The sequence below is a fragment of the Ceratotherium simum genome, chromosome 38, assembly GCF_057802395.1.
Source record: "Ceratotherium simum simum isolate JZ-2026a chromosome 38, ASM5780239v1, whole genome shotgun sequence".
Classification (NCBI taxonomy): Eukaryota; Metazoa; Chordata; class Mammalia; order Perissodactyla; family Rhinocerotidae; genus Ceratotherium; species Ceratotherium simum.
The window spans coordinates 20038473-20059779 of record NC_141937.1 but is presented as its reverse complement, the minus strand read 5'-3'; the positions used below and the strand labels follow the sequence as shown (position 1 = coordinate 20059779).

The following is a 21307-nucleotide window of genomic DNA, read 5'->3' as shown; positions in this document are numbered from 1 at the left end:
ATAAGACTCCTACATTATTAGGGGGTTGTAATGTACCTAGCCAAAACATTACATTTCCCAGTATTCCGCAAAGCAAAATATGGTCATGTAACTAAGACCAATATCATGTAACCAGAAACTGTTGGGAGAGACTTCTGGAAGTCACTTTAAAAGAAGGAATGACAGCAGGGGAAAGACCTTACTGATTCTTTCCCTTCTCTCCTCCCTGCTGCCTAGAATAGAAATGGGATGACTGGAACTCTAGGACACATCGTGGACCACAAGGCAACCTTGGAAATGGTAATCATGTTCTGGTTTGTAGATGTGAAATTGGAAAGAGCTTGGGTCCCTGATGACTTCATGGAATTGGCACACTAGCACCGGGTACTGCCAACATCAGACTTTCTTTTAAATGAGAAAGTAAATCCTTACTTTACTCGGCCATTGTTATTTTAGATTTTCTGCAGTAAGAAAGCAAATTTAATTCTAATGCATACACAGCATCATGTCCTCCATTCTTATCGACCCTGATCTCCAATAATAGCATGTGCTCTCCCTTACATGTCAGTCATACCAAAATTAAAGTACCATCTCAAACTGCTGTACCTCCAAAATCAGTATATCAAGCACCCACTCTAAACACAACTTCCTTTTCTTCCAACTTTAAACTATGCCTATTATCACAGGCTTTCAGTTTACTGGTGTCTCCCTACTTCTTCATTACAGTTAGTCTTTTCTCTTTTAACTTCCCTCTGCAACCAGCTTTCATTTTACAATATATTTTTCTAGAACTTTATTACCCTATCTCCTTGTACCCTTGAATTTTTTTATTACATCCCTCTGTAAAAAGCACACTCATAAATAAACCCAACCATCCTCTTTCTCCATGCCTACACACAAGCAACAGAGACCACTGACAGATTAGTATCATTATAAATATCATAATTATCAACCTCACATGAGCTTAAATACTTGCCTTTCCAACCTCCCAAATGACTATTTCAAACATACTTCAATCTCTTTAAAACAGCAACCTCACAGGGCTGGCCCGGTGGCGTAGTGATTAAGTTTGCCCATTCCGCTTCAGCAGCCCAGGATTTGCCAGTTCGAATCCTGGGCGCAGACCTACTCACCGCTCATCAAGCCATGCTGAGGCAGCGTCCCACACAGAAGACCTACAACTCTACAACTATAATACACAACTATGTACTGGGGCTTTGGGGAGAAAAAAGAAAAAAAGAGGAAGATTGGCAACAGATGTTAGCACAGGGCCAATCTTCCCAAAAAAAAAAAAAGAAAAAAAGATACCTTCCCTACACCCCCTGTCTGTCTCCTTCCCCAGCCCCCGCCCCACTCCTCTGCTCTCCTTTAAAGAAAAAAAAAAAAAAAAAAAAGAGGGGCTGGCCTGGTGGTGCAAGCTGTTAAGTGCGCGCGCTCTGCTGCCCCGGCCCAGGGTTCGCCGGTTCAGATCCCGGGCACGCACTGACACACCGCTTGGCAAGCCATGCTGTGGCAGTGTCCCATATAAAGTGGAGGAAGATGGGCACGGATGTTAGCCCAGGGCCAGTCTTCCTCAGCAAAAAAAGAGGAAGGATTGGCAGATGTTAGCACAGGGCCGATCTTCCTCACAAAAAAACAAACAAAAAAAACCCAATAACTTCACCCAAACACATACACTGATAATTTAACAGACACTAATTAATTATTCGCTATCTACATATACTGTTTGCCAGTACGATAACATGATAATGTGATGAAATACAGTACTGACAGTTTCATTTCCCTAAGAGGTGTTTCTTCTCATTTTCTTATCCTAGTAGTGAACACTATATGAATCCTACCATCCATGGAGTGTGGCTGGCTACTTGGTTGATCAACTTTGGGGATAAATGGCTATCCAGCATAGGCAATAGCCCAGGTAACGAAGAAATGAGGTTGATTCCTAGCTTCACAGTGGCTTTAACAGCAGCCATCTCAGGACTTAACCATTAAGCAAATATGCAAAAAATTAACTCAGCACTTTCTTCGTACCATGTGAAAGTGATTTCTTCCTAAATAAGAAGTATAATTCTCAGTTTCTAATTTGTTACTCTTAACTACTTCCATTGCTTACAAAAAAAAAATGGAGCTTACCTCTATCTCCTTTGAAACAAAAATCAAATGATTCCCAATCACTATCACCACAACCATTATCATCCTCCTTCATGACACAGCTATAAACAAACATCAGCTTCTGGTCCTTTAAAAGTTAACCTTAACACAGATGGCTGACACTTGAAATATAGTATAAGAACAAGATAATCCACTGGTTTTTGCCTACATGCATTTTTTTTCTTGTTTTACATGCACATTTAGTTTTCATAATTACAAGGACATTGTTACACAGTAACACTTTTAACTGAACAACTGGAAAGAATCATCTCAGAATTGCAAAGATTTAAGATAAAAATTGGCCTGGCTTTTACATTTTTGAATATCTTATGTGATTTACAATTCTTAATAAAATTAATAAAAGTGAAAAGACCTTAAATCTACTCATGAAAATTAATAAGTACACTAAAAGATCGTTTTGCGATAAGGGATAGAAAAAAGGATCACTTTTATATAGAACTCTGTTCAAGACAAGTAATTCATTGTAGCATCAGCAGTATGATGAAAAATTAATGTCTAACTTGGAAAATTACCCACTAAAACAGAATAACTGTGTAGCTAAAGTCATCTATAAGAAAATATATTTGATTTATTTCATCAAGGAAATGTTTATTTTTATAAATAAATATTATTTGAAGATGAGTAATGAGGCACATTTGCAAAAGGATTAAATATTTTCCAACCTAACTTAACTTAATGTGAGGCATTTAGGAGACCAACATTTACTAATCCTGAAGGTACGTGTAATTCCAAGTTCCATAAAATCTAAACATTAATTCTAACACATTCTAACACATCCTTGCTTATACATGAGAAATATAAAAATAAGAAATGTATGATATAAATACACAGAAGATATATAAAAGCAATTGTGAAGAGTGATGCTTTAATAATAATAAATGTGGCACGCAAATAGGAATCATTATGATACATATTGATGTTTAAAAGCCAATTTTATTTCAATAAATAGAACTGAATATATTTCTCTATTTGTAAGTATATTATAAATACCTGTTATATGGTTAGTATTATCTTTTGTGAAGGGACTTATGAATCAAAGATTAAAAAGAGAGCATGAAGGAAATAAAGGTATTTACTTCACTCATTCCTTCATTAAACAAATATTTTTGAAGCTCCTGTCATAATACAGCAGCTTTAAGAAAAAGTTAGCTACTCCTGAATTCCTAGTAAAAGATTGTGTGAGTACATAGCTAACCCTAAGTGGTGATCTGATTATCAAAATGAGACTGCAGATTCTAATTCTGACCACAATGGAGTAACTAGATTTGCCATCCCACTGTACACAACAAAAAAACTAGAAAAAACGTATGAAACAAGTTTTCAGACAACGGAAACAGACAGGGGAAGACCATGACAAGCAGAGAAAGGAGACCAATGAGAAGAGACCAAGGAGCAGCTCAGCACTCTGCCTGGAGGCACAGTCCACACTGAGGAGGAGGAGGGGAGTCCTAAAGCAGGGCAGTCCTCTAGCTGAGCTGAGAAAACAGACTGGAGTTCAGGGAAACTGAGGCAGCTCTCAGCTGAGGGGCAGAGTTCTGAAGAGGAGGGAGCTATGCAGGAAAAACTCCAGAAATCTGTATAGGGGTGACCTTGAGGCTCAGCCGAATACTACCAAGTGTATGTATAGGGGAAAACTCCACAAGGCCACACAAAGAACGAGCAGAAGCTGTGAGCTGGACTGGCCCCAAAGCAAACACAGGCTGGGATGCATTCAAGTTCCAACCAAACAGAGTGGAGGGTCCTAGATGCTTACCCAGGACATTCAGTAGAGATCCCAAAAGGGATGTGCTTTAGTAGTAGGGTTAACCTGTCCCTAGAGCAAAGGCTACTTTAGACCTGCCCCCCAAAGCCAAAAACACACCAAATAAGGCACAAAGGATCAAACCAAACTGTAAATAACTTAACTGTTGGCCAGATCAAATCCCTTCAAAGTAAGACCATAAACTCAAGACATCTAGGAAGTTAAAATTCACTATATTCTGCAACCAATCAAAAATCACTAAAGATGGCCATAGGCAAAAAATGTGAACAGCCCAATAAGATCAAACAAAGACAAAATAACGGAAATAGCAGACAATGACATTAAAATACTGGGAAACCATTACGAAGTATTTAATGAAAACCATGAATAAAATAAGGAAAGAAAGAGAACCTACGCAAAGGAACACAAATGGAACTTATAGAGACGAAAAATATCTGAAATGAAAAATTTACTGGATAGGACTAATAGTATTAGATACCATAAGACAAAAAGTGAACTTCAGAGCATAGCAATAGAAATTAGTCAAAATAAAGCAAGGAGAAAAGGATTGAAAAACCCAAATCAGAGTCTCAGTGAGGTGTGGGAAAACATCAAGTGTTCTAACGTATGTGTAACTGGATTCCCCCAAAAAAGGGAGGGAGGCACGGCAAAAAAGTCCTGAAAGAAAAAAATAAGTTGACAAATTAAAATTCTTTACCCAGCAAAAATATCTTTCAAAAATACAGACAAAATAAAAGTTTGTTCCACACAATTAGAAGCTGAAAGAATTCACTGGTTGCAAGCCTGCATAAGAAATGATCAAGCTCTTGAAGAGGAAAGAAAATGATACCAAATTTAAAACTCAGATCTACACAAAGGAATGAAGAGTGCTGAAAACGGTAATCATGTGGGAAAATATTCAAAAATTTTATTTCCTCATTTCATAAATTTCTTTTACAACAAAATGACAGTTAAAAAAATTAAAATGGGGGCTGGCCCAGTGGCCTAGGGGTTAAGTTTGCATGTTCTGCCTCGGCAGCCCAGGGTTTGGAGGTTCGGAACCCTGGGCACGGACCTACCCACTACTAATCAAACCATGCTGTGGCAGGCATCCCACATACCAAAAGTAGAGGAAGACTGGCAAGGATGTTAGCCCAGGGCCAATCTTTCTCAGCAAAAAGAGGAGAACTGGCAACAGATGTTAGCTCAGGGCTAATCTTCCTCTCTCTCTCACACACACACACAGACACACACACACACACACACAAAATAAAACCATATTCCAGGGTTTATGGCATATGTATAAGTAAAATGTATGACAATCACAGCCAAAGGACGAGAGAGGGGAAAAGAAAGCAAAGCTCTTAGCATGGTGTGAAGTGGTGTATATGATAGCAGACCGTGATCAGTTATTGAAAATGCTAGAACAACCACTAAAAAAAAAATGAGGAATATCTAATAAGCTCACAGTAGGGATACAATGGAAGCCAAAGTGCCTCCAAAGAGAAACAATAATTGAAGTTAAAAAACAACATCTAAAAACCAAAACACCTTGAGAAGCCACAGAAAAATAAATGACGAATTGAACAAAAGCAGGAACTTACCATGCATTGAAACCTCTTATATATTATCCTGTGCTGCTTAAGAGTATTAAGCTTTTACTTTGAACAATCAAACATAATTGTCATAAAAAATGAACCTCTCCAAAGATACTTTAAACCTGCATGGGGACAGTTAAGGCCAAGTTACCTGACTCCACTGACCTGTCTTTTCAACCTTAGGGACAGGTTAAGAGACTAAAAATGAAATGATTTACTTTGCTCAGAAAAGCAGTAACTATTAAAATGACTATTTTTGACAAATAAAATTCATGTTTGTATACATGTTTGCAAAAATGAACATGAGATAAATGAATGGAATGCTAATGGATAAATAAGCATTTATTTATTAGTGTGTCTTTATTATTAACCTGTCATTACTTCAGTAAAGTATCCTGTGTCAGCCTACAATAAAAAAATGAGGGGGCCAGCCCAGTGGCGCAAGCGGTTAAGTGCGCGTGCTCCACTGCAGTGGCCTGGGGTTCACCAGTTTGGATCCTGGGCGCACACTGACGCACCGCTTTTCAGGCCATGCTGTGGCGGCGTCCCATATAAAGTGGAAGAAGATGAGCACAGATGTTAGCCCAGGGCCAGTCTTCCTCAGCAAAAAGAGGAGGATTGGCAGATGTTAGCTCAGGGCCGATCTTCCTCACCAAAAAAAAAAAAAAAAAAAAAAAGAAAGATGAGTACTTAGAAGGACTATGGGCTCCAATTAATCATGCAGATTCAGAAATCAGCAAAAAAGGGAAAAAAATGCTTATCTTTATTGGCTTAAAGCTTGTCTGACTGGCTTTAAAAAATCCAATTTCTATGTGATTAACAAAAACTAACAGGCAACTGAATATTAATCCTAATATCCATGTGGCTTACCACCATCAATAAAAAAATCCATTATTATTTAGCCTTTATGTAAACGAAATTAAAATTTTACACCTATATGTCCTATAACATCTCAGAATTCAAATAACCATACATATTTACAACTTCCTGAATTGTATTTAATTTTCCTATGACCATATACACAAATAACTCTCAAAGAACATTCATACACTTCAAATGAAAATCTATCAATTGTACAATGTCACCCCCTAGAGGAAACTTTAAAAACCAAACTTGACACTTTAAATGTTTAGTTACTTAAGTAAATTTAAAAGGAAGGCATTGCTATAGGTTTAGCTTTACCTACAACACCAAAACTGACAGAATCAACATATTTATCATATAATGTCCACATTTAGATGGGACTCAAATATTTTCTGACTTCATTAAAGAGAAAAGAAAAGAAGAGAGACATATGGAGCTCAGAGACACGTTAATAACATTAAGCCTGGCCTCCATCTCTACCCTCCACTTATTAGGAATCTCCCAGATCACTGCATTGGCTTTCTGCCCCCCTTTCATTTTTCACCAACTTAACTAGTCCCTTTACCCTCACTCACCCTGTAACTGGTTTTCTAATTACTACCTATTATCAACAGTTTTCCGTATAACCATTTCTCATCTGGCATCTGTCATTCAGGTCCTGGCTCTGTCACTTACTAACGGAAGGACCAGGATGATTGGGAGACTCAAATCAGACATCCTCAAGGAAAGCACTGTTACAAATGCCAGGAGCTACATGAATGTAAGTTGTCTGGCCTCTTCATTCAATGACTACTATACGGCCGGAGCTCCTTCTAGGGACCACTCTTGCCTTAAGATTCAGGTCAACTTAACAAACATTTTTTGAGCACCTATTCTTTATTGTGTAAATATCTCTAGTGCCCTAGCACTACCTGGCACAGTCAATGAATAAAGAGCACCCAGTAGGGTGCAAGCCTTCTTAAGTTTACAGTCTAGAAGAGAGAATAGGCCAATGAAAAGCAAGTAAGGTTATGCCATACAAGGCACAATGAGGACACAGAGAAGCAGCACCTTAAAACCAGGGGGGGTTAAGAGAAGGCCTCCCAGAAAAAGTGACATTCAAGCTAGTACCTTAAGGATAAAAATGGAGCGGGGGTATGGGGAAGGGAAAAGGTGTTGAGGCAGAGAATAGAATGTTGGAAGGCTTGGAGACAAGAGAAGGTGAGTAAAGGTTCCAGCAACAGAATGTTAATTCACTTTGATCAAAACTACAAATGATGATTCAGAGCTCAAATCATAAGATGTTACTAAAGGCATTTACATTTTTTCTGATAGACATAGGAGCTACCACAGGTGGCTTTAAAAATTTGTTTTGCTTTTAATAAAGGTTTTGTTTTTTAATTTTTTACGGTATGAAACACATCCACTTACAGAACATAAAACATAAAAAAAAGAAAAGCAAAAGAAGAAACAGGGGCTGGCCCAGTGGTGCAGTGGTTAAGTTCGTGTGCTCTGCTTCGGCGGCCCGGGGTTCGCAGGTTCAGATCCCAGGTGCGGACCTACACACTGCTCATCAAGCCATGCTGTGGAGGCATCCCACATATAAATAGAGGAAGATAAGCACAGATGTTAGCTCAGGGCCAATCTTCCTCAGCAAAAAGAGGAAGATTGGCAACAGATGTTAGCTCAGGGCTGATCTTCCTTACCAAAAAAAAAAACACCATCCATGTAACTAAAGCCACAATTTTTTTCTCCAAGTATACATATAAAAAAAGTTCAGATCATGGTATATATACAATTTTATATCTTGTATTTTCATATAAACTTTTCCCTATGTTACAAAAGATGACATGTAATTTTTAAATTATTACATTACTTTCCATCCAGTGGACATATCATAATTTTACTTAACCATTTCCACAATACTATATATTTAGGTTGTTTTGAGTTTGCCACAAATGTAATCATTCAGAGAATTCTGCATAAAGCTCTTAATATATTTGTGATTATTTCCTAAGCACAAGCTTTCCAAAACTGGAATTACTGAATTACAGATACTTTTATAATTCCATACATTTTGCCAAAATGCTTTCCAAAACTTTGTACCAATTCAGTCACGTCAATGAAGACTTCACCATATACACATTTACACTGAGTTATAATTTTACAGTCAAAAAATGATATGCCACTTTAACTTACATTTATTACTAATTAAGCTGAAATGTTAATAACTAGTATTCCCTCCTTCAGTAGTTGTACACACATGTTCTTTGTCCATTTATCTATATGGATCTCAGTTTTTTTAAAATGGTTTGTATGAGTGTTTTATATATCAAGGATATTGGCCCTTCGTCTCTCATCTATTGGAAATATTTTTTCCTAACGCATTATTTTTTTAAATTAATTGTACTGTTTGTGTCACACAGAATTTCTAAATGTCTACCATCAATTCGATCATTCTTTTACTCTGTGTTTTTATCACTAGGCATTTAAAGCAGATCTTTCTAGTGGCAATGGGGGTTACTTGCCTGAAGTAGAAACTAGGAAGCAATGTCAGCAGCTCAGGTGCATGGTGAGGGTACGATATCAGAGAAACTGAGGACGTAAGTAACATTTTACAAATGTGCTGACTAGTCGATTGTGAGAGACATGAGGGAAGGAAGGAAAGATTAAGTTTGTAATTTCTAGCTAATAAATCTGAAAACCTGACGGGTATGGAAGATGGTCTAGAAAACCTTACTACATCACCATGGGCTCAAGGGGGATTTCTTTAAATGGAAAAAAATGGATAAATATATAAAGGAACTTCGCCCAAAAAGCAAAACATTCTGCTTTATCAATGACTTCTTTTTTTAATCTAAAGAAAGAGATAAATAGGCTGCCTTTTAACTCAAGTCAGACACATGAAAAAAGAAGCAATCTTCTCAACGATATGTAGGCAACCAGCATCACACTCTTACCAAAAATCTGACAATGACAACACTTTAAAAAAAAGAAAAAGCTGAACCAATTTCACTTAGGAATGCTCCTGGGGGAAAAACACAAGAGAAAATAAAATAGATTAGGACATTAAGAGAAATACACAATAAAATATATAGACTTGACACCAAAAGCATGATACAAAAAAGGAAAAACTGGGGCCGGCCGGGTGGCACAGCAGTTAAGTGTGCGCACTCCGCTCTGGCGTCCTGGGGTTGGCAGGTTCGGATCCCGGGAGTGCACCGACGCACCACTCAGCAAGCCGTGCTGTGGCGGCGTCCCATATAAAGCAGAGGAAGATGGGCACAGATGTTAGCACAGGGCCAGTCTTCCTCAGCAAAAAGAGGAGGATTGGCATCCGGTGTTAGCTCAGGGCTAATCTTCCTCACAGGGAAAAAAAAAAAGGAAAAACTGACAAACTGGGTACCAGCAAATTAACACTTTCTGTCTGTGAAACCCTGCTATGAAGACAAAAAGACAAGGTACAGACTGGGAGAAAATATTTGCAAAACACATATCTGACCAAGGACTATTAACTAGAATATATTACGAATTCTCAAAGTTCAGTAAAAAAAAAAAGAGGGGAGAGCAGAAACATGAACAGACATTTCACTGAAGGTGATATACAGATAGTAAATAAGCATAAGAATGGATGTTCACTTCAGCAGCCATCAGGGAAATAATTAAAACCATGATGACATATCACCGCGCCTATCAGAATGACAAAAATAAAAAATAGCGACACACCAAATGCTAGAGAGGATGCAGAGAAACTTGATCATTCGTCACTCACATGTTGCTGATGGGAATGTAAAATGGTACAGCCAGTCTGGAAAACAGTTTGCTGGTTTCTTATAAAACCAAACATGCAATTACCATATGTCCCAGCAATTGTACTCTTGGGCATTTATCCCAGAGAAATGCAAACTTACGTTCACACAAAAAAACCATACCTGAATGTTCACATCAGCTTTATTCATAATAGTCACAAACTGAAAAAACCTGTCTTAGTCCATTCGGGCTGCTATAACAAAACGCTACAAACTGGGTAGCTTATAAAGAACAGAAAGTTATTGCTCACAGTTCTAGAGGCTGGAAGTCAGTGCCAACACGGCCAAGTGAGGGCTCTCCTCCGGGCTGCAGACTTCTCTGCTGTATCCTCACATGGTGGAAGGGGCTAGGGGGCTCTGTGGGATCTCTTTCATAAAGCACCAATCCCATTCATGAAGGTTCCACCCCCATGACATGAACACCTCCCAAAGGCCTCACCTACTACCGTCACCTTTGGGGGTTAGGATTTCAACATGAATTTGAGGGAGAGACACAAACATTCAGACCAGAGCACAACCCTAATGTCCTTCATGGTTGAATTGTTAAACTGTGATATACATACCACGGAATAGGAATGAGCATTAAAAAAGAAACACACTATTGATACATGCAACAACTTAGATGGTCTCCAGGTAATTGCGCTGAGTGAAAAAAGTCAGTTCTAATAGGTTACATAATGTATGACTTCATTTTTTTGGTGAGGAAGACCAGCCCTGAGCTAACATCTGCCAATCCTCCTCTTTTTGCTGAGGAAGACAAGACTTGAGCTAACCTCCGTGCCCACCTTCCTCCACTTTATATGGGATGCTGCCACAGCATGGCGTGATGAGCAGTGCGTCAGTGTGTGCCCAGGATCTGAACCTGGGCCGCCGGCAGCGGAGCGCGTGCACTTAACTGCTACCCCATGGGGCCGGCCCTGATTTCATTTTTATAAGTTTTTTTTTTTTTTTTTTTTTGCTGAGGAAGATTAGCCCTGAGCTAATGTCTATTGTCAATCTTCCTCTTTTTCTGCTTAAGGAAGATTAGCCCTGAGCTAACATCTGTGCCAATCTTCCTCTATTTTTTTTTTAATATGTAGGTTGCTGCCACAGCATGGCTGACAAGTGGTGTAGGTTGGCGCCTGGGATCCGAACCTGGGAACCCGGGCCGCCAAAGTGGAGCACACCAAACTCAACCACTACACTACGGGGCCAGCCCCACTTATATAACATTTTTAACATGATAAAATTTTAGAAATGGAGAACAGGTTAGCAGCTGCCAGGGGACAGCAGGTAGGGTGGAAGGGGAGGTAGGGGTGGCTGTAACAGGGTAACATGAGCGATTTTTAGGAAACTGTTCTACCTTCACTATCTAATGGATACAGGAACCTGCACCTAATAAGACTACTTAGAACTAAATAGGCACACACACAAATGAATACATGTAAAACTGGGGAAGTCTACAATAAGATTGATGGATTGTATCGATGTCAATATTCTGGTTGTGATACTCTACTACAGTTTGCAAGATATTACCACTGGGGCACACTGGGCAAAGGGCGCACAGGATCTCTCTGTATTATTTCTTACAACTGCATGTGAATCTACAATTATCTCAAAATAAAAAAAGTTTAGTTAAAAAAAAAAGCTAAAAAGCTAATGGGATTCTTTCCAGGACTGGAGGGATGTTTCGAATATGAGTAAATTTAATAATTTGTTATCACTTACTACATGAGAAAGTTCAAAGTAAACAATAAGCATATTAGCACTGGCATAAACAGTGCAAAAAGTAATGTGATACACAGTATTTCAACACTCATTCCTGATTTTAAAAGAAAACAAAAGACCAAACAACTTAGCAATAGAGGACTATTAAGGTAACAACTTAAAAAATGATAAAATACTAGAGTATTCCCATTAAGGCCAGAGATAAATCATTTTTGGAAATCATGAAATACTGGAACAGAGAAGCCCCAAAGGGCACATCCTATCTCTTAATCTAAAATCTGTTATAAACATAGTAAAGTAACAAGTTTTAAGTCACAGAGTGTTGGAATTCTTTTCATTACATTTCCTTAATGCAGTGAGAGCATGTTAAAAAGCTATAAATTAGTGTCTAGTTCATTTATTCGATCAACAGATAAAATTTACAAACATCCACAATGTCTTGGGTACTGTATAAGGAGTTAGAAATTCCAAGATCATCACTGTAAAACCACACCTCTTGCTCTCTCAGAGCTTACATTCTGGTGGGATAGTAATAGAGAGATGGCACTCATTTCATATTTGTGAATACCAATTACATGCCAGATGGTGAAAGAAAACGAAGCATCAATTGATGTCTTCCAGGAGAATCCACAAGATTTAAAGGGAAATAGGTGTTATGACACGGTGTCATCAAGATGAAAGGCACAGTGGAACAATTTCCAGACCATCCTTATGAAAAGGACCCTGCTAAAAGTAAAATCTGTACTGCATCAGTAAGAGTAAGTTAGTTGAGTTAAGAGAAAGTCAGAGGGGATTCCAGGCAGAGAGCAACATAAATAAACCCTCAGAAGTAAAAGAGAATATGGAGTTTTTACGAACTGGCAAGTAGTTTAGCAAAATAATCTTGAATTTTTTTCTCACAAAAAATTCTTCCTAGGGCCGGCCCAGTGGCATCGTGGTTAAGTTTGTGCACTCCGCTTTGGCGACCTGGGGTCCATGGGTTAGGATCCCAGGTGTGGACCTACACACCGCTCATCAAGCCATGCTGTGGTGGTGTCCCACATACAAAATAGAGGAAGACGGACACAGATGTTAGCTCAGGGACGATCTTCCTCACCAAAAAAAAAACTTCTTCCTTGCGCTAGGAATTTAGAATATTTTTGTATCCTCTAAGATTACAGAAATGTATCCCTTCACACATTTTTAAGTTGACATCTATTCGTTTTCATCAAAAGTTTAAATAGATAAAAAAAATGTAATTTCTGTACTACATCAAATACTGACATCTAAAAATTATATCACTCTTCAAATGTAAATATCATAGCAATTTAGTATCTATCATAATCTATTTTAAAACACCAAAAGCTCTTTTTTAAGAGTCAGAAATTTGACACAGCTGTTTTTCTTTTCATTCGTATTTCCATTTACTTATCCTATAGAATTTATTATAAAGAAATATATTTGTATGCTCAAAACTCCTAACTTGATTATCCTACCATACCTCTCTGCAACAAAAAGTGTATAAAAATTGAAATTGAAATTTTTACAAAATATTCAGTGAGATAAGGTGCTAAGCATTAAAATTCTTGTTTTAGAATTGCGTTTTTACAATTACTGTAATGAACACTTGATCCAAACATAAATATTATATATTTTAATAATCTTTTCATATAAAAAGTAAAATTTATTGGAAATGCATTTATAATGAATTAAATCACATATCTATGAATCAATATAATTTATTGTCATAATAAACCAGAGCAGAATATTGGTTCTATTCCTACTTTCATTTTTATGACTTTAACAAGGGAGAAAATTCATTCACATAAAGCAAAAGATGAGAATGGAAGTTTTTTCACAGCAAAATCGTTGAATCCTTTAAATTCCTTCTGGGGTATAGTCTAAAAACCACATAATCGCCAATTACCCAACAGTATTTTTAATAATCTCTCTTAGCTGACATTTCAATTAGGTCTGCCTCAAAATTTGTTTTGAAACTATTTTTGTCACCCCATCTTATTCATTTTCTCAATTCCTGTGAAGTATACAAAAAAGATCTTACAAAGATTCATCATTTTCTTTCATTCAGAGGGTTCTTATTTATGCTAAGACATTGAGATGGGATTGGGAAAACTGAAATACTATTCATTTCAACACACTCTGGCAAAAAAAAAAAATCAAATGTTTGTATCTTATCACTTGTTTTAAATGTATTTCTGAAAAAACAAAACACCTCAGAGCTGGAGATTTACCTCATTTAAATTAAGGAGAATATCTACCATATTACATAAATGGCAAAACAGTCGTTAATGCCAAACCAATCAGCCAATGGAGGCTTACTTTTTCAGAAAAATATGACAATTTTCCAATTCGAATAAATATGTTAACCCATATCCCCACATGCCCCATCTCATTTCTGAGTTCTAAGTCTAAAATTTCGATAAGCCACAGACCCTTATATGAGCTTGTCACTTGGAGGAAACAAGGCAGTGCCCTCTTCAGCATTTCTCTTTTGCTCTTATCTCAGGACAGATATTCTTTAATAATGAACAGATAATGAAAACGTAAGGTCATTTCAGGATAACTCTTACCCCATTTTGGGAATTCAGAACACTGCAACACGGGCCAGTTTTCAATATGAGGCATTACCCCTAACAAATATATGTGTAAGTGTAAGAGACTCTGCAAGACGGAGAATTTTCCATTATGGTCCTTCCAAGTCCTTGTCCCCACAGCTAATCCTCCCCACACCCTTGTGCACATGAGCTTGGCCCGAAAGCCAAAGGGACCTTGTCCCTCCGCACCCTTCTGGATAAAATCCAAATAATCAAACAATGCTGCTAATATCTAAGAACAATCCTCCCCTGTTCTGAGATTCATTCTTGACCAATTATTTCTGAAAGGAGACAAAAACCAGGTGACTCTTACAAAAATGTTCCACCCTCTTTCCCCAAATTAGAATGTTCCTTTGACATCCTTTCTCATTTCCAGCATTTTCGAATAAAGGCTTATTCTTTGCTCTGATTGATCTTCTTCCATTTAAGACAGGGAAAGACAGGAAGCTCTACCTAATACCTTAATTAATGGAAGCTTCACTAACACCAGTAATTTGAATTGTCCCTTTTTTCAGGACACCCTGGAGGTTTCTCCACCTTCTTCCCCAGGGCAATGCACCATAAAAATACTCATGACGCCTAAGAGCATGCCTTTCTTCCTTAAAGTAGGAGAAGGGCAACTGTGAACAGGATTTGGGAAAAAAGAAGCAGCATACTATTTTGTTACCCAGACCAAAGGAGCTTTGTTAGGAAAGAAAACATATGGAAGTTGAGAATTGGGAAACTGAGTCCTGTAGAACTACTTGCATACTGAAGTTTGAAGAGCACTGGTTTAGTATGTCTAGAGAACAAATTACAAGGAAAGAAATCACCATGAGCAGTCTTCTGTTAAACAGCAGAATCAGACCCACAAATAGAGTAGCTACAGGAATAATCAGACAGCAAATATAAATGTAAATAAATATTTTTAAAGCATTTAAAGAAATGAATGTCTAAAAAACATAGAAACAAAAGACTATAAGAAATGGCTAGGCCAATGTGAAAACAAACAAAAAAAGAGAACATATAGAAACAAAAAATGGAAGTAGAAACTCAATAAATGGGTTATACAATAGGATATATGGAGGTGAAGACAGACCTAAAGAAATGACACAGAATGCAGCACAGACAGACAAAGGGATGAACACTATGAAAGCATTAAGACACAAAGAGGCTAAAGGAGAAAAATGTAATACATGTCTAATAAAACTTTCAAGAGAAAATAGAGATAACAGAGGAGAAGCAATACTTGAACAGATTAACAGTAGAGAATTTTCCAGAGTTGATGAAAGACACCCATCTACAAATTAAGAAAGGCAAAGTCCCAAACAAACTACACAAAAAGAAATCAAGGCCTTGAAAATCAGAATGTAAATCATAAGGAAGAGATGGATCAATTGGCTATATTTTAAAATTAAGAACGTTTGAACATCAAAAGACTTCATAAATAGAGTGAAAAATCAAACCACGAACTTGGAGAAGACATTTGCTATGCATATAACAAAGGATTAGTATCTAGATTAAGAAAAGACAAACAGTGAAATAGAAAAATGGTCAAAAGCAATAAATAGGTATTTCAAAAAGGAATCACAAAATAGTTAATTAACATAAGAAAAGATGCTCAACCTTATTAAGACTCAGAGAATTGCAAATTTCACTCCAATGAGACACAATTTCACGCCTACCAGATTAGCAAAAATTTAAAAGTCTAATAACATCGAACATGGTGGGTACACAGTGTTCATTTTATTATTCTTTAAACTCTATACACATTATATACGTGCTTTAATATGCATATGTTTCATAACAAAAATACTTAAGTGCCACCTGGACTTAGCAAATAAAAATGTTTGTTCATGACCCTGCGGAGAGCATTTCAGTGAACTAATGGGCATGAAAACCAGACTGCAATGGGCTGAAAAGGTTCTAGGAGGTAAGGCTGTAAAGACAACTACAGACAACAGTTTCGAGTTTATCTATGAGGTTGGGCAGACAGGACTGCCACTTTGGGGGAACATCCCAGTAAGAGCTTCTTTTATTTTTTAAATAAAGAAAACTGGGGCAAGTTTAGAAAGAAACAGAAAAAGAGAGAGGATAATGACACAAGAAATAAAGGGTCCCTGGGTGGTCACAAAAGTACATCAAAAGAGCCCATGAATAGGGATTAGTTTTAGACAGGACCAAGGGTTCCTATTTCATTGTTATAAGAGATTACCTCTTTATCCTTATCACATCATTTTTCTCCTTGCTCTGTCCACTCCAGCTACAATGGCATCCTTGATCCTCCTTCCAGCAGGCCTCTGCCTCAGGACTTCTGTACTTGTTATTCCCTCTACAGAGAATACTCTTTCCCAGATGATGTAAATCCTGCCTTTCACTCCCTTCAAGTCTCCGCTCAGAAGAGAACTCAGTGAAATCTTCCCTGACCACTTTGAAAGAGAAATCTGCTCCGCACTCCCTACCACCACTATTTTGGGTACTCCCTATTCTCTTTCTCTGCTTTATTTTTCTCCACAACCTTCTAGTATTGTACATAATATACTCATTTTATTGTGTAGTCTCCCCACCCCATTGTATATAAGCTCGATGAACACAGCAACTGTAGCCATGGTGCCAAAGAGTGCTTGATACAAGTAAAAGCTCAATAAATACACGCTGAATGAATAATTAATGGTCCCTGCTTGAGGAACATGAAGAACAAGTATAACGGAAACAATGCTGTCAGATTTGAACAAAATGAGGTATAGCCTGGAGAGTAACCAGCTTACTGCCTACAGAAGAGGTGACATTTGAGTTAGATCTTGAATCATGAGCAGTTTGCCAAGTGGAGGAAAAAAAAAGGTAGACATTCCAAGAAAGTGAAGAACACGGAGGTTTGAAAGAGCCTGGAACATTTGAGAAATGAAAATGGGGTACTCTTGGAGCACGGCAGGCATGACAGCGGACCTAATTGTAGCTAACTGTGTAACATTCACAACAGAGGACACAGTATAGTGAGCTTAACTCTAAAAATCCTTTTCAGATGATTTACCCTTGCTCGTTTGTTTTATCCTCAGTAAAGTTAAGGTAGGGAATGTAAAATAAAGTTTACACAAAACTACTGGAACTACTCTCGTTTCTGCAAAAAAAAGTTTCGACAATCTACGTTTTCCATCAACTGTAGAGTGTATGTATCACAAGCAATCAAGTGACAGAATGACCACCAAGCGTCTCGACCCCAGGTATGATTTAAGTCAAGACTGAAAATGCTCATCGGTGGGAGAGAGCAGTTTGGAAGCAGAAGGGGGGACGGTCAAATTCAAGCGCTTGTTTTGCAGCAGACACTCTGCATTTAACCATTTCTGAGCTTCTGAACTGGCCTGCATTTGTCATAACTAACCCGCCCTTCTCACTATGTTGCCCATTAGTCTGTCTTCCTTGTGTCCACATCACTACCGTCTTGGGGACACTCGCCTTCGTTTTAGCTCCAACTCCATTACTCAACTACCCAGGTTATTTTCAGGATGCTCTGGTGGAGACGGGAGGCTGTGTTGTGTGTCCACACAGAGAGAAAACCTCAGGGCAGTGTGTTCCCGAGTTCACGAGCCCGTGGAGTCAGTTTAGGAACATGGAAGCACGAGACAGGAGACGGGAGGAGCCGTGGTGCTTTGGGGTTCTGCCTTTCCGGGGCCTGCGAGGGGGCGGAGAGGGTCGGGGTGCCCGGGAGGGCGGGGCCCACGGAGTTCCCAGGGTAGGCCAGAGGTCAAAGCTCAATCTAAAGCCAGGGGGCGGGGCCTGCCCCAAGAGCCGAGGGGCGGCGGGCGGGCCCAGGAGGCCTGAGGGGCGCGGCGCCTCGGAAAGACTCACAGTAATAGGCCACCACGGGGTCCCGCTTGTCATGCTCCTGAGCCGTCCGCAGATGATGCTGTATGCTCTTAAACTGCGGCGGCAGCGGCGGCAGCACAGCCAGCGCGGCCATCTCTACTCCAGGAATCACCACTTCCTACTCGCGCGCCGCCGACACTTCCGCTTCCGCCCGGAGGTCACGCGCGCGAGCGCGCAAGGAAGTCCCGCCCACTCTCCCGTTGCTAGGCGACAGCACGTCAACTACGGACTCCCAGCAGGAACAACCTCAGTGGGCTTGGCTCGTGCTAGCTCAAGGCTGAGAGGTTCAGCGGTTAGGACACCAGCGCTCTCTGCTGGTAGCAGGGAAAAGAGTTTTTGTTTTGTTTTACATTTTGTTTGGTTGATTTTCCCTCGCTTTTTGTGGCAAGAAGAAGGATAGAAAGGGAAAAACAAGAAGTAAATGTTTGTTGATTGGGAGAAAGAGTAAAAGCGTGAATTGCTTCTGGCATCATTCAGGAATTATCGCTTGCATTTCCTCAGATGATGTTTACAGCGTCCATAGCTTTTCTGATCTTAGAAACTTTAAATTCAATTCTTGCGTAAGATGACGGAGGATGTGTTTAAGTTTTTAAATTAAATTTTTGTATATTGACACATTGGATAAAAAAACAGTTTTTTCAACTTAAACACTAAACACATACAGCTTAAAGAAAATTGAACTTTTGTTCTGAACCGGATAGTGTATACGTTAGTGAATGAATAATCTGTGGATCGTTTATTTCTGGGGAGTGATGAACAATTTGCAAAGTATTTTGACATTATCTTGTCAATGCAGGGAAGGCGTTCCCGTGTACTTCTTGCTGAGTGCTGCTGACTCATACCATCAACTTTTCCTTCCACCATCAAAGACTTCAGTTCTCTTTTTCTCCTCTCCATCCCATACTGTCACCTTTCAGGACTTGACGCTTTGTTTACTCCCTTCAATAACCTTCATCTTTATTTCTTATCTCAGTCCCCAGTTTTGAGAGTTCATCTTGAAACTAGTTTTCTTTGAAATCACACCATCTCCAAGAAAAAGATCTCAAGCTCTGAAATTTCCCTCTGTCTGTATTGCTCTAATCAACACTCCCCTCTCCCCCAACTCCTGCAGAAGCTGCTCTGTGTCCTTAGATGACCCGCGCTCCACGTTCTTTGTCTGTCCCTGCTTGCAGAGTCCATGACCTTACTCTGAGTCTGGCCTTTTCACCCTGCAAGAAACTGAATTCTGTATTCTCAGCAACACATTCACTACCACTTGAGAATGTATTTGTTATGGATTGAATATTTTTGTCCCCCCCAGATTCGTATGTGGAAACCTAACGCCCAATGTGATGGTATTAGGAGGTGGGGGGTGGGGCACTTGGGAGGTGATTTAGGTCATGAGGGCAAAGCCGTCACATAAGAAATCAATTTCTGTTGTTTATAAGCTACCCAGTCTGTGGTATTTTGTGAAAGCAGCCAGAACAGACAAAGACATTGTGGTTTCTTGCTCTTACTCCCACTATCCTGACTTTCCAGTCAGAAGTTGCTGGATTGGGAGAGAAAATAATGAGGCAAAGCAGCGTGGAATAACATGAATGTCTTCTCTCTGTCCTTATGACTTCTCATTTGTTCTCTTCATATTACTTCTTGATTCTCGACTGTGGTTGTCCTTAAAGATCGCTTCAGAAGTTTTTAAAAAAGACTCATGTCCAGGTCACATCCCCAGGCATTCAGATTTAGGTTGGAACCTAAATATCCTAAAAAAGGAAGTTTTAATGGCACATCTAGGGTTGAGGACCAGTGCCCTAGTGAACCACCAGTACACGGCTGATGCTTCAAGCCTTCCTTGCTCTCTTCAAGCCAGACCCTCTGCCCTGATTGCCCTAGTCAGAGACTGCGCTCCCTGCTACTGAGAATAAGACCCCCTGAAAGGAATTGTTGAACCTCGCCTCTGCCACAACAAAGTAATGATAACTAGCTAGTGTTTACTGAGCATCTACTATGTATCATGCATGTTTTTAGGGACTTTACATCGGCTTGTTTAATCTTCACCACAAGTCTATGAGGAAGGTATTATCGTTTTCATTATTTTATAGATGAGAAAAATGAGACACATAGAATTCATATAACTTGCACCAGGTCACAGCTAGTAAGTATGAATGTTAGACATTAAAATCCAGAGACTTTGGTTTCAGAGCCTGCGAACCTAACCACTGCTATTTGACTTTAATGTTTCTCTAGACCAATACACCCTTGTGTTTTATCATTTCTCTATTGCATCATCCTATGTCTGAAAATCAAGTGTTCCTCTTCCTAATGAAGCCTGCACCTTCCTGTTATTCTGATCTCTCCCTCAAGGTCCCTTCCTAATTTGCATACATTCTAGGAAGGGAGGGGCAAAATAAGCAAGTAAGTGAAATGGTTAGAATTGCATTGTACTCCATCTGCCAACATATGCTCTCTTCTTTCTAAGTATGGTACTCCCATCTTGAGAGGATAATTGATATAAGGGAGAAAAGTAACAGAGACGCTGTTAGCATAAGGGCACAATGAAATCATGTTATGAAACAAAGTAAATACTGCAAGACGAGGTTGTTTTTTCTTGTTCATGTTTCACAATGAAGAATTTACAATATTTTAATATGAAGAAAGACCTAAACTATCCTCCATCCAGCTCTGATCAGTTGCTGAAGGATCTGACATCACCCCCCAGGTTAGGGCTAGAATCTTGGCAAGTGAGAGGAGGGCAACGATAGGGGTGGGGTGGGACGGGGCAACCACAGAAGGACAGGGAGAGAGACCAGAACCGACAGGTGTTTCCATGGGAAAAGGTAAAGGTTTGGCACCATCCTCTGGACTCCAGTGTGTGTGTGATCATCTCACAGCAAAACTTTCTGTTCCGATTGTGGTCACAACTATTTTGGTGGCAAATGACAGGGCAATGTAATTAGGATAATATATATCCATAACTGTATCTTTGGGGTACACTGTATATGGTAGAAATCCGGCTTTCAGTATCACGAGACTCACATTCTTTTA

The 21307-nt window shown here is 39.0% G+C and overlaps 1 protein-coding gene across 2 annotated transcripts in view; it reads right to left on the bottom strand.

Moving 5' to 3' along the window:
* The window catches only part of VTA1 (vesicle trafficking 1), a 63516-nt gene extending 45103 nt beyond the window's left edge, over positions 1–18413 (bottom strand). For both annotated transcript variants that reach the window (XM_087425164.1, XM_004442090.3), the window contains exon 1: positions 18269–18413. In XM_087425164.1, coding sequence (XP_087281290.1) covers positions 18269–18380 — 112 coding nt within the window. In that variant the 5' untranslated portion in view covers positions 18381–18413. The remainder of the gene's footprint in view (positions 1–18268) is intronic.
* Positions 18414–21307: the final 2894 nt, after the last annotated feature.